This window comes from Anabas testudineus, chromosome 21 (genome assembly GCF_900324465.2).
Source record: "Anabas testudineus chromosome 21, fAnaTes1.2, whole genome shotgun sequence".
NCBI classification, from domain to species: domain Eukaryota; kingdom Metazoa; phylum Chordata; class Actinopteri; order Anabantiformes; family Anabantidae; genus Anabas; species Anabas testudineus.
The window spans coordinates 8,862,621-8,876,738 of NC_046629.1; the positions used below are offsets into that span (position 1 = coordinate 8,862,621).

General features: G+C 40.4%; 1 protein-coding gene across 2 annotated transcripts; it reads left to right on the forward strand.

The window, feature by feature from the left end:
• LOC113173809 (filamin A-interacting protein 1-like) lies at positions 1 to 11,714 on the forward strand. Of its 2 annotated transcripts, XM_026377377.1 has the most exons (4): positions 1 to 102; positions 259 to 429; positions 880 to 1,058; positions 8,831 to 11,714. In XM_026377377.1, exons 1-4 carry the CDS (start codon positions 1 to 3, stop codon positions 11,331 to 11,333), a joined length of 2,955 nt encoding a protein of 984 aa, XP_026233162.1. In that variant the 3' UTR covers positions 11,334 to 11,714. The 2 variants fall into 2 exon arrangements, 1 of the variants encoding a protein (XP_026233162.1); XR_003299835.1 differs by lacking the exons at positions 1 to 102; positions 259 to 429; positions 880 to 1,058 and adding an exon at positions 7,223 to 7,386 and having other exon boundaries at positions 8,831 to 8,964.
• Positions 11,715 to 14,118: the final 2,404 nt, after the last annotated feature.

Sequence of the window (14,118 nt, forward strand, 5' to 3'; positions counted from 1 at the left end):
ATGCGAAACAAGAGGGAGAAGTGGAAGGACAGACACTCAAGAGAAGACCTGTCCCGTGATGACATGCTGTTTCTGCTCAGTATCCTGGAGGGAGAACTACAGGTAGGCTTATTTGTTTACAATGACAATTACTTTTCTACTGTGTTGAACACAGCTCCTGTGAAGCTCAAAAGATATTTCAAACCCACAGAGTGAGTGTGTGACTACGGATACCACAATTTATTTAGCTTATTTTGTTGTATTGTTTGTTTACACTAGGCCAGAGATGAGGTAATTGCCGTGTTAAAATCAGAGAAGACCACCGCGGCTCTCCTGGGGGCACACTACGGTGTTAGAGGACCGGAGAAGGTGCTTCGTGCCCTGCAGAGAGACTCCCTCCGTACCCAGCAGGACCACCTGCAGGATGTCTACAAAAAAACAATTACTGAGGTACCAGCAGCCAATAGTAAGAAACCAGACACCATATGGAGCAGATAATCAAATTTAATGAGATGAATGCATTACTGTCTGACAAAAGACGGTCTATTACTACTGCATCATTGCACACATTTATTTTTTTTGCACTACAGGTGTTACATTAACTGGATCTATTCTTTGGCAATGATTATGCATATGTCAATTGCACTGTTTTGCCATGTGTTGCACTACTCCACAGACCTCATTGTCTGATGTTTTTGTAACGTTTCTAATTCTAATAAAACAATTATCCTAAACAACTTAGACGTTGCTCCAATTAAATATTCTACTATCTATGCCAACTGTATTGAGGTGGAGGTCTTATAGCTCAAATGTGCTGCATTAAAAAAAAAAAAAAAAAAAACAAAAAAAAAAAGAGTGTTGGATAAGACAGAAAATATGCTTTTCCCCATTTTTCCTCAGCTCAAGCACTTGGTGGAGGCCCACAAGCACTCATCCAAGCGGATGATGGAGCAGCTTCTTGAAGTGTCCTGCTCTCACAGTGGTGCCCTGTGCAAGCTAGAGGAGCAAGAGAGGAGGCACGAGGCTTTTAAACAAAAGAGCAACTGCCTTACCACTCTACTGGAACAGGACAGAGACAGGTTGGTGCACCAAACCCTACAGGCTCTTATGAATGCCTAAGAAAAGACAACATTGATATTTTATAGTCCCACTAAATTGGTAGCCTGAGTTAAAGCTAGACTAGAAATATCCACCCATGCCTTTCAGAATCCCTCCTAATGTAAAAGAGATGAGGATTTACAGCTAGCGCAGAAGAGGATAAGGGATTAAAGTATTTCACCACACTGGAACAAGCTAGATCTGTGCTCTGTGATGTACACTTGTGCAGCCTGAGATTCTTTTAGTCTGTGTTGGTCTGTAATGCTCTTCATGGCTGAGCGAAAGAGCAAAAGCACTGTTGGCTGCTGCATTTCTACCAGACAGTGTATGTGACCACAAGACTGTACTTAGAGTTACTCCACTCAGACACAGTCCATTACATCCTGGACTTGGTTAGAACTTGTGGGTACCATGGCTCTGTTCACTCTCCCTTGTAAACACATAAACATGCACTCGTATGCAATTACATGTGCAGTCTAAATTGGCACGCTTCCCCCTCAGTTCAACAATACCACACAGTGCAAGACGAAGTTTTCTTCTAAACTAAGTAATAGAGCTAAGGGTTTGCTAGTGGGTAGAACGATTCCTCTCCCAATAAAGAGCACATTTAGATCTGGCCTGAGGATATATCTAGGTCTAACATGAACGTGGTTACTGGTTCTCCTATGCAATTTGAGGCCTAAACAAGGCTGCTGTGTTGAAGTTCCTGGTTGTCTCACCACCAGAGTCCACTCTGTAATCTAGCAGTGTAGAGACTGGACCCGCACTGGGCTTGCAGCCTTGGGAGGAGACTAGTTGTCTGCAGCTGTGTGCCAAAGTGAAAACGTTTTACTGATCCACCACAGGCACACACACACAATTAAAGACCAAAAATAGTCATGCCAGTAGAGTGATTAAGTTTACTAGAACTCTGTCTATTCGAATACAATGTGGAAACCCTAAACATGCACACATAAAAGCTTTGTGGTTCATCTCACCCTAATGATGATTAATACATGAGTAGACAGCATGTCTGTGGTGTGGTGTGAACCCTGTGTGGCTCATACATTCCTGACTCCTTGAACATAGGATTTTCATCTCCCCGCCTGCCCTTCTGTATGAATTTCCTTTAAGAACACTACAATATGATGCTTAGAATTCATCACGTTTACTAAAGAATGAACTGAAAGGACAGAAACAATAAGTCAATTGACTTAAGAGCAATTATTCTGATATGTTGCTAAAATGTTTCAGTGCCTTTTCAAACTATATTATATAACATAATTAAATTTTAAAGCTGTACCGCATACCTTGTGTTATACGACAGTAAAATGAACAGGACTCTTGGTCAACAAAACCAATAAATGATGTTTACCTTTGTCATTTTAAGATGTTACAATCAAATGACTCATTCATTACTCTGGAACATTTTCGCAGAATTACTGATAATAAAAATAATTACTAGTCACAGCCTTACACTAATACCTTACAACTGAATAAATGATCTAATCCTCATTTTGTAATCAATCAACCCAGCAAAGCAAAGCTGCCTACATACTTGGGCATACTTGAAAATCCTGTTCTTGTATTTTCAGCTACACCACAAGCTTGGTGAAAATAGGTTTCAGTGAAGTCAATGCTTGCATTTATCCTTAGGGTTAACCACACAAGGCACATGCTGATGTGATACGCCTGTTCCTTTCATCTCCCTTGCCATCCTGTCCTTACATTTTGCTCTGAAGTAGCCTAAATATTTAACTGAGAGAATTTCCACTCCCACTCCAAATCCTCTTCAACTATCTTTCAATCTCCCTCCCCATTTCTTTTCTAAGCGTATGCAGCTCAGCCTGGCTTAAAATCAACACCACCCTCTCTTTTTCATTTCCCTGAAAAAGTAGCTCTACAAGGTGCCATGTGCAGAACAGATGACCTGTTTTAACTGTGAACTTTACAGTATATTCCAGTCATGATATATAATCTGTTTATGCCATAGCATGATCCCTGTTGCGTGTCAATGGATGATTACATCTGCACATCACAATGCAGCAATCTGGTTGTTCCAACCTCAACTATCTGAACATACTGTAAGCCTGTGTGTGTTTCCTGTGGTCTGTCAATGGGCTGACAGAATCTCAGCATTAACCACACACACATGTTCAATACACAAAAGACATCCATGCTCTCATCAGTCCACTTACATTCTGAAACACTTCACAGACTCTACCCTACGCCCGCAAACCATTTTTAAAAGCCATTGTGTTTTCACTCCCCAACTGATGTGGCCTTTTCATCAATACATCAACAATAAATACTACAGATGCAGCAAAGGAATGCTATTCAAACAATTGTGTGGTTTGATACAGCCACGCTGTGGAATAAATACTACAGCTAGCACTCAAAAATGGTCATAGTTATAATGCTAACATGCTGATACAAAGTAGGTACAGTGGTTATAATGTTTATCGTTCTGTATTGTGTTACCATCCAACATTTAACAATTGTTAAACAACAACATAAAACAACATATAAGGGTGAAGGAAATGTTGTTAGTTTAGCAAGTATTTAGGACACATTTAAATTTTGACCTGATAATGCTGCTAAATGAAAAATTAAGGGATCATTACTTCAGTCCATCATGAGGGGTACAAGAATATCTATACCACATTTAACAGGGGATATTGCTCTCAAAAACACAGATGCAAGCCACTGGGGCTAAAGTCAGTGGATTGCCAAACAAGTATTCCTCTTCTGGAAACCATAGATGTGTGTACATGTTTTCAGTGCAGTCAACTGCACTTTTGCATTGTAGTGGTTGAGCCATCTCACTAAAATGTCAAGCTGCTGGTGGCACCAGGGGAAAAGTCAGACGATCACAAAAGACAGAGGGTTTCTTTTCTGGGCTCTGTGAATATATGTACAGAAGTTAATACTGATCCAGAAATAACTGGTTTATTTCAGTCTGGATTAAAGTGATGGACAAACAGACTATTAATATATTATAAACAGATTATTATGATGGCTAACCAGCTAAATAACAGCCGTTTACAAAGAAAAATTTTTTGACTTCATTAAACTTAGTGGAGGAAACACTTTGTGGACTTTGCTTAAAGAAAAAAGATAAAGTAAACTTGGCTGTACTATAGCGGAAACCCACAGCTGTTCTGTCCATCCCTCGCGCTCAAACATATCCACCATCTGCCTGCTCAGCCAATAATGTGTCACGAGAAGATCTCCATAAATTACCATAGGAGTCTGGCAGTGCATCACTTCACAGCAGAACTGCTGTGGTGATTGCAAGCTGTTGGGCCCATTTATTAGCTATACTGAGCATATGAGGTCAGTTTAGTCATAGCTTCAATTTTATTAAATTTGATGATAAATGAAAAGAAGAAAGCCAGGACAGACTGCCTGAGCAGCTGTTTTTCTTTTTGCATCTTCAGTACACCTCTTCTGTAACCCTAAAAAGGAGCGTTCACTACAACTAGAAGGGACTAAAAAAACTCAATATCTTTAAATTATAACCCTGGTTGAAAATAGGAGCTATGACAACTTAAGTGAGAGTGCTCCTCTCATAGAAGGAGAATATTACATATCGGCAATGTTTGAGGGTTTTCTTGGAAATGCTTGTAGTTGACGACAAGCAATGCAGATGCCAGGGCCTCCTCTAAGGGAAACAGGACCTCATGAACTCTGGTTTGAGAGTTGATCTGTGGAGAGGAACTGCAAAGAATGAAGAGGATTTTTCTCTCACATTCCACGAGAGAAATATCTCATCTTAGTGAGAACCTCCCTTACAGAAGAGTCTTTACAGTCAAGACAGACTAAACAACCAGACTGATTTGTTAGAGAAATAGTTAGAGGTTTTGAAGCTGGTTTTAATACAATCCTAAGATGCTAATATATCACAGGAGGTCTTGGTTGCTACGACTGGCACTTAAGCCATTTTCATGTATAAACTCAGGACAGTGTTGGAAAAATCAGGTCCGGACATTGTGTGGTTGTGCTTTCACATAAGAAGTGCACATCGGGATATAATCTGAATCAGATGCATTCTGACAAGGTGAGAGACTTAATTTTAGTCAGGGGCTGGGGAGCCATTTGCGTTATCACATACAGCTCACCCGAGCAACGTCTTCATATGTTCATGGTTCCAGCTCCCATTGTATGTACTCCAAAGTTCAGCTGAGCCTCACATGAAGCTCCAAAGGCCCCACTGAGTTAAATCAGGCCAATGTCCTTCAATGTTACAGTGTATTTTCACATTTTCTGTTTCTGAGCTGAGACAGAGGGTTATTGTAAGCTTTTTACTCATGTTACAGAGTGAAACAGAAAGTTAGTACAAACCATCTGTGGTACAAATTAACAGTTTTATTGAACTTTGCATCAGGAATTCACAGTGTATGGCAAAGCATACACATATGATGTATGAACCAGAAAACAAAACAGGCAAATTAAGACGAATATAAATGCATGACTAACATCATTGGTTATGCCCTACCTGCTCAAAACAACATGGATAAATACAAACACGAACCACATTTTAACTCTTATTTGGCAGGAACAAACTCCGGGCATCTGGATGGATGACAGGAGGTGAAATGAGAGCGAGAAGTCACACAAGCACAAATACAGAATCAAACTCGGAACAAGCATTTTGTGTTCCAAAACCACAAACTGCAAAAATATAGCAGCTATCATCAAAGTACAAATTAGTTTCAAAGTTAGCTCTGTTTACAACAACATCATCAAACTGACACACGACTGGTCTGTTCGCCACAGATTGGCTCAATTTAGCTTAGTGTGTCTGTCTGTTGAAGTGAAATGTGATACAGAGTGTTTAACAAAAAGAGGCAGCTGAAGCGACCAAGACCTACTGCAAGTTTAGCATCTGAGCACACAAACCATTCCTTTAACCAAATATTAAAAACTCATCAGGCAATCACCAACACAAACCAAAAACAAGGTGAGATAAAATGTTATCAGCCAGAGTAATCTCAGACTTGGAAACAACGCTGTGCTGGACCAATTAATGGATTAAAGAGAACGCCAACAAGGCGTAAAACACAGGCCTTACATCATTGACTTACGTAAGTGGACAGTACAGACAGTAACTTCATATATCAAGGCTTTAAACATAAATGTCTAAAAAGAGAAGTTTAACAGTGTCTTTTACTGTTTTTTTTAAATTCCTGTGTGATGATATCTTGACACAGGGGAACAGTTACTCTTTAATTGGGACTAGATGGCTTTGCTTGACAGAAAGATATACCACCACTGGTATATTTCATAATGAAAGCTACTAAGTGCTCCTGGAGAGGGAAACGTGCGACACACACTGACATACACTTGTTTTTGTTTGTTGCAGTGCCACTGGTGGTACTACCATGTAGCGAGCTACAGTACTATCTATTTTTCCACTGTGATTTTTGCTGTGACAGATAAGACTAGCAGTGCGAGTAATGAGAATTTGATCTGTGATCACTGCCTGCACTACTGAGCATATAGATTTGATGGTAATATGGATAATAGATTTGATGGTAAGAAAAAGTTAAAACTGAAAAGCTGTAGGGAAACTTGCAATTCAAAGCTAAAAGAGGGAGGGTGAAAAACTAAATGACAAAGAGAAAGAGATAGAGAAAGAGGGCTGTTGGTAATAGAGAAAAAGAAAGAGACATATGGATGTAATTGAGGGCCTATGAACTGATGATGTCATCTCCCTTTCAGGTTATCAGGCTCCAGGCAAAGCAGCTAACAACTCACAAAAACATGTCTGAGAACACCACACACAAACATGCAATGCCGTTTGCATGCTTAGAGAAGAGCTACAGTTCCTAGGACGTGCTAATCATGTAGCATGGTTAATATTGTTTGCTCAGGCTAAGTGTTAGCCTTTTAAGATTAAATGGTGATTGGCGCTTTAGTTTTCTATACACATATACACACACACACACACACACACACATTCTGTCCTTCCCATTAGCCTCTTTGGCATGGCTACACAATGACCTCATGTGGAATGGGCTATACTCCAGTAAACACACGTATACACACACACACACACACACACACACACACACACGTACACACACACACACACGTACACACACACACACACACAGCCTGTACAGTCCCATATAAGGACTTGCTGATGATGTAATGGGCGCCACTGACTGCGAGTGAGACTCTGTGTGCGGAGCACTTCTCATAATGTTTGGTTTTCTGGATGGAATGTCCACATCACTGCGATCTACGGGAAAGAGAGAGGTGAAAGTGTAGAGACTATTTATTCTCTGAGGATTTTAAAGAACAGAGGCCAAGAGCACAGCACAGGTAGGAACAATTAAAAACTAATCTGCATTAAAAAACAACTGTCACAAAAAAAAAAAAAAAAAAAAAAAAACTTGCTTTGCAACTGCAAGATGAGCTGTTACAGGCAATCTAATGGTTGTGCATTTTTGTACAGATAAGACTTTCTTACAATGTCAAGTTGGTTCTTGTTAAAAAGTTAACATCAGTTAAGCTGTATGCTGAAAAGCATTAAATGAAGTAGCACACTAAAACTTTTACAAAGAAATTTAACTTATGACATACGATGCTCTGAAATTCTTTGCTTTTTAAAGACACATTATTAAAAATACTGAAAACCAAAAGTGAAACCATAGAAAACATGTCTAAGTAGTGTTGGCAATTAATCATGCATAAGCGTGAGTATACCGTTAATTCACATAGCTGCTATCTATTCCATTCAGAACATCAAATCTCTGCTATTTTAACCCACTCATACTCAGAAATTATAGCTGCAGGTCGCCATGCAATTGTATTTTCAAAGATACATGATAAATGATAGAGATCTAGCTCCTGCTCACTGAAAAACATGTTTTACACTTACACATTAGATGCCCTATATATTTACAAATCAATCGCTCTTCTAAGTACATTTTCAACATGGACACACAAGAAAGCACGGATCTATATACTAGTGTATAGTATGAAAGTTTAAGGGTGAGTTTTATTCTTAAAAAGAAGTTAAAATGCACGGGTAAGACATTACTTTGCTCCCAGAGTTTCTTGCTATAACACGTGACAAAACAGTGTCTATTAAATGCATGTGTACATTGCTGGTATGTATGTAGGAGAATGTGAGAAGTGACAGCACTTGGCAAATGTACTCAGTCTGTAATTACTTATGGAACAGGGGGGAATTCCTGTCTCTTCTTGCTGGGAATGGGGAACATTTGAGGTGCACAGAAGGAGGGTGATTGGGTGCAGTGTTGAGGGTACTCAAGGGTAGAGCAACTTCTTAATTAACAAACACTCCCTACCAAGGGACCATCTGCCATGCTAGTCAAAACATCTTACAGAGTGCATGCTGCCTCGAGAGAAGTGCAGAACAACAGGGAAACACATGGACATACTGTTTCTACATTAGGCTTTACAGGTAGGCGCACGTCCACACACAAACACAAACACACACACACAAATGAGGTATGTAAAAACACACATAAGTGCACAAATTAGAATAGAAAGTATTCATGGTTTCTGTGTAAGTCTGAGTAAAGAAGAAAATTGAGCTATAATTCTTGTGAAAATAAAAACAAATGTTTATGTTGAAAATACACAACTTAGGAAACTATTTGTGTTTAAAAGCTCTGGCCAAGAGGTTAAGTATAAACACTACAAAGGGTCCTCTGAGGCATAAATGAGGGTAAATTACACAATAAAACCAGGCCACAACATTCTGTTTGACATTAGCGTCATTTGTTTGTCTTTTCAGACTAAAGCTGCTGATTGTAAAGGAGAGAGAATACCAGGCAATAAAGGAGCAGAAAAATGAACAAGAAGTATCAATCCTAAAAGAGGAGCTGACCAAGCTGAAGGGTTTTGCACTGCTGGTTGTAAAGGAGCAACAGTGTCTGAGCGAGCTGCTGGAGGAGCAGAGGCGTCGTGTCAAAGAACTAACCGCTATCACTGACCACATCAAGGAGGAGGTCAGTGCTGGTTTTTCTACTGCAAAGGAGGGGGAGCACCACAGCCAAGTTTCCATCTTCGACCGACAGAGTACCATGACAGCCCCAAGTCTGTTGTCAGAGGTGGAGGTGCTGAGGAGGAGGGTGGTGGAAATGGAGGGGAAAGACGAGGAGCTGATACGCATGGGGGATCAGTGTCGAGACCTGGACCGCAGACTAGCAAAGGAAATCAGTTACTGCCGTAGCCTGAAGGCTGAGGTGGATAAACTCAGTGGCAGGATCAGTGACTTGGACAGGACAGAAGAGGTTTTAGGCAAGAGCAAACAGGAATGTAGTGTTCTGAAGGGCAACTTGGAGAGAGAGAAAGAGGTTAACAAGATGCTGTCGATTGAGCTTGACACTCTGAAAGTAAGAGTGAGAGAGCTAGAGGCTGCTGAAAGTCAACTAGAAAAGAGGGAAGCGACAAGTAGACAAGACCTGGCAAAGCTCAGGTCACTGACTGTAGCTTTGGTGGAGGACAGAAAGACAATGGCTGAGAGGCTACGACAGGCTGAAGAAAAACTCAACAGGAAGGAGGGCAAAAGAAATGAGCAGAGCAATTTGGCAACAATGACCGAAAGACTAAAAGATGAGAGGCAGCAGACACTAAAGTCCCAAGCAGATTTAGAGGAGAGGATTAAGGTAATAGCAAAGGAAAAAGATGGGCTTCAAGACAGACTAAGAACAGAAGAGGGGAGGAACAGAGAACTACAGAGTAAAATAACCATAATGAAGAAAAAGTTACAGGTCTTGGAAAACAGGAAAGAAAAAGAGGAAAAGTACACATGTAGCTCCTTTCCCAACAACACTAACAATCACTGTCAAACAGACGACAACAAAGTCAAAGAATTGACCAAGGAGCTAGAAAGGCTGCAAAAAAGACTGCGGGATGAGGAGATGTTGGAAGGAAAACTGCTGAGGGTTGAGAAGAATTTTGAATTGCTGGAAAAAAGGTTTAAGGATGAACAAAGGAGGTCCCAAGCTGTAACCGAGGAGCTAGAGGTTGCAAAGAGGGAGCTTTCCAGGTATGAAGTGGCAGAGAAGCAGGAGGTCAATCAGGAACACCTTCTCCTTTGTCGTCTTCAGAAAGAGCAAGTAAAGTCCAGACTCTTGGGCAGAGAAGTGGATACCCTGAAGGAGAAACTCCAGAAACTAATGGGGACGGAAGAATCCATCTGCAGGGTGCAGACAGATCACTCCTCGCTGCAGAAAAAACTGACCCAACAAGAAGCCAGGAACAGAGAGCTGGCAAGAGAACTGAAGGAACTGAGTGGTGAACTGGACAGATACAGACGACTCAAAAGTCTGACACCGGATGGTAACAGACAACGCTATTCAGACTATTATCAGACCACAAAAGAGGTACAAACTGAGCCTGCAGACAGCCTGCTTCCTCACTATGGCAAAAAACTAGATGAGGAAAAGGATGACGAGAACCAAAATGACATTGGAGAAGTCATAAGTAGAAGGAGCTCTCTTGTAAACAACCTTAACAGTGTAAATAACAACTTAAGTAAACATGGCAGCCTGTCGGGCAATGGCGTGGATATGCATGAAACAGTTAATGGGGAGGTGATGATGTTAACACACACACCAGGACAGCCTTTGCACATCAAGGTCACACCACATCATATGCTCAACACAGCCACACTAGAGATTAGCAGCCCCACTGGAGACACAGCCACATCCTACACCAGCACGGCTGTAATCCCAACAAGCGGAGCTTCACCTAAGCAGAGAATTACCATTATGTCTGCAGTTAATACTAAGACTCCCCCTTCAAGCCCTGACTGCACTAGCTCCCCACTTAATGGAACATCTATCACTCGAATGTTAAGTCCAAATTCATCACGCTCTGTCACACCCGACCACAACTCCCCCATTCAGATTGTAACAGTGAGGACCTGTTCGCCCGAGCCACCAGACGTCACAAGCCAGCCCGTCTTCTGCACAACTCCGGAGCAGCAGAACAGCTGGCAAAATCAGAGGTCCAACAGCACCGACTCAAGTCCCAGCATCATCACCACAGAGGATAACAAGATTCATATCCATCTGGGAAGTCCATACATCCAACCTCTTAACGGGATGATGCACAGCATCCCACAGCCTGTTGGACCTTACTATCTACGACATGAGCAAAGGACTCAAGTACTTGCCAACGGCTGTCATGTAAAAGGTGTTGGCAAGATTACAAGTAGCATCACTATAACCCCTACAGTCTCTTCACCCACACACGCTTCCAATATTACAGTAAGTGGCCTTTGTGATTAGGTGAAAACACATATATTCTTAATACACGGTACTGTGTCTAGAATTTGTTTTATTTGGTATCAGTCATGTCATAAATACTTAATTGTGTTTGTCGAACAAGGGCCTCTGTAAACTAGAATTACTGACAAACCATTCATTGCATGACTTGTGTTCGGTATCTGTATAACAGCTAATCAAGGAATCATCACAACTAAACATGATGTGTGATGATATGTGATTCATTCTTTTTTTCCTCTTATTGTTCATTAAACATTTTGTGTGTTGTTTTTGCTTAAAAAAATGTTTTTACTATTTTACCTAAAATACACTTACAAGCATTTGCAATGAGAAGAGGTTGAGGTTGCTAACTAGGTTAAATGCACAGCATTTGAGATTAAAAAAATTATCAATAACTAAAATAGCAGAAACCTGGTTTTGTTTTTTGTTTAACCTCCAGGGCCAAGTCCTCACTGTACAACACAACACGTTTCCAAAACATACTGTTTGTCTCCTATCTGTTATTTAAAAATAATCTGAAACTAGGAGAATACTAGGATTGAAAATGCTTTGCAGAGATTACTTCAAAAGTTGGGTCATCGACCCTCTCAACAGCAAATCTTTTCACAATCCTGTTACTGTGTGTGTGTAGGTGTGAAAACTCCTCCAAATATGCACTGGAAAACTCAGCTCATGTGTTTTACTGCCATAATAAAACTTGGACTGGTGATGATGGTGCTGTTCAGACACTGCAGTGAACGGTCTGCTAAAAGTCTATTTTGAGTACAAAGTTTAAAATGTGATGATCACTCCTAACTCACTTTACTCAATTGTAAATCTGTATTAAGATCAGCCAATAAATGGAAATAAATTAGAAACTAGTATCAAGGCTAAACTCTAATCACAGTATTCATGGTTATAAGTCAGCCAACAAGCACCAGACTCACTTTGAAATGGTCAACACCACAAAATATATGGTTACATAGTATAATAGTATTACATAGTATAATAGCAAGTATACTAATCAGCTGGTAAATAGTTTTGCTACAGATGATAAGTTATCATCTAAATAAGTAATTAGCATTTAGGGAGATCCCATAAAGCCTCTTGTGGCACTGTAGGAGATGCGGGCAGAGAGCTGACATAGCAGGTAAGGTATATGATGACAAACACGGAGAACGCCACCATGACATCACCAGTTTGTTAGGTGGGCGACAGATCTGAAGGATTTGCTGACTGGCTCTCATGACAATCTTTATGATTAGTATGAGGATTTAGCCACAGGACACATCACCATGGAAGTCATAATTCTTCTCTTAAATCTCTGCTTTATTCTTTAGACTTCAAAATCAATCTCATGCTCTATCTCTCAGGCTTCAGCTTTCCTTTTCTGTCTTGTCAGTTTCTGGTCAGCCTCACAGCCTTTTCTGTCAAACATTTCTGTGATACAAATGCAAATAAGGATGCGATGTCAGTCAGGGTATAGGGGTTGAGCTAGAAAAAGAAAGAGTTTCCTATTCTTCAATATAAAAAGTACAGGATTTATATAAGTAATATCACAGAGGTTCTCCAGTCTAATATGTTGCTGTAAATTCATTTGCAGCAAAACAAGACAGAGCGTGGTATGGAGATATTTTGCTTTAGTTACATGATTAACCTCAATAAATAAATAAAGTGGCTAACCTCAATAATGAATGCATGCATGCATTAATTATGTTTGAAGTAAACCGTGTACATTCACAATTAACCGTCACAACATATATGTCACAACATGGAGCATAATATTAACAAAAAAGACGTGCATGATCATGAAATATTGGTACCTCTGAAGCATGCTGTACAAGGCCAACAGGAAAAAAAAGGGTGCTCTTTCAAAAGAGCAGCACTGCTACTCATTTACACAAAAAACAAACGCTTCAAGAAAATAAGACAATCTGCAAGAGTGAACATCCAGTAAACGCTGCCTTAGAGATAGTTACGGCTCTTTTCTCTAATCAGATCCGTCTGTGGTCACTGCAGAAACCTGGTCCAACAAGGACCCCTGAGACTAAAGGATTCAGTGCTAACAGAAGAAGCAGAAGAGCCCTTAATGCAGAACAGAAAAGCAAAAAACTACCACTGTTTTGCCTACACAGGGAAAACACAAACCTGAGAGTACCCAACATGCAGGCCACTACATCCGTTTACCACTGCATCTAGAGGTTACAAAACCTTTGTGATAAAAAAAATAAATATGAAAAGCATCTTAAAGAAATGTTGGCAAGGCTGAAACTAACAAGAAGAACAAGAACAAGAAGTACAAAATGGGATCAAACCAAACAAGTAAAGGCTGGGTAAGAAAGTAAGATACCTTTTGTACTTTTGTGACCCACAGCAGCTTCTTTAAAAAAAACAAACAAACGTATGAAAATATAATTATCATTCAAATACATGACTGCCCTCTATCGGTGCACGGAGCTATGCACGGACTAGCCACAGGGACGGTCCCTCTGTTACTGTACAGTGATGAGTATGTGAGCATTAGCAGAAGAAATAAAGATACTTATGTGTGAATAGGAGCTAGCTGGCTGTTAACTGTGGGGTTTAAGTGAAGGTACATAGCAGGACAGACGATGTTAGTGTACGGTTTCGTTAACGTACCGTTATTATTCTCTGCCTGACCCACACATACACACACGTGTTTACTTACATGCCGTCTGTCTGTAACATGTCGTGCCATCAATGCTAACTTTCCTGTCCTAACAAATAACAGCTAAACTACACAAACACACACTTGTCGCCATGTTTACAGCTCACAGATGTAAAGTTA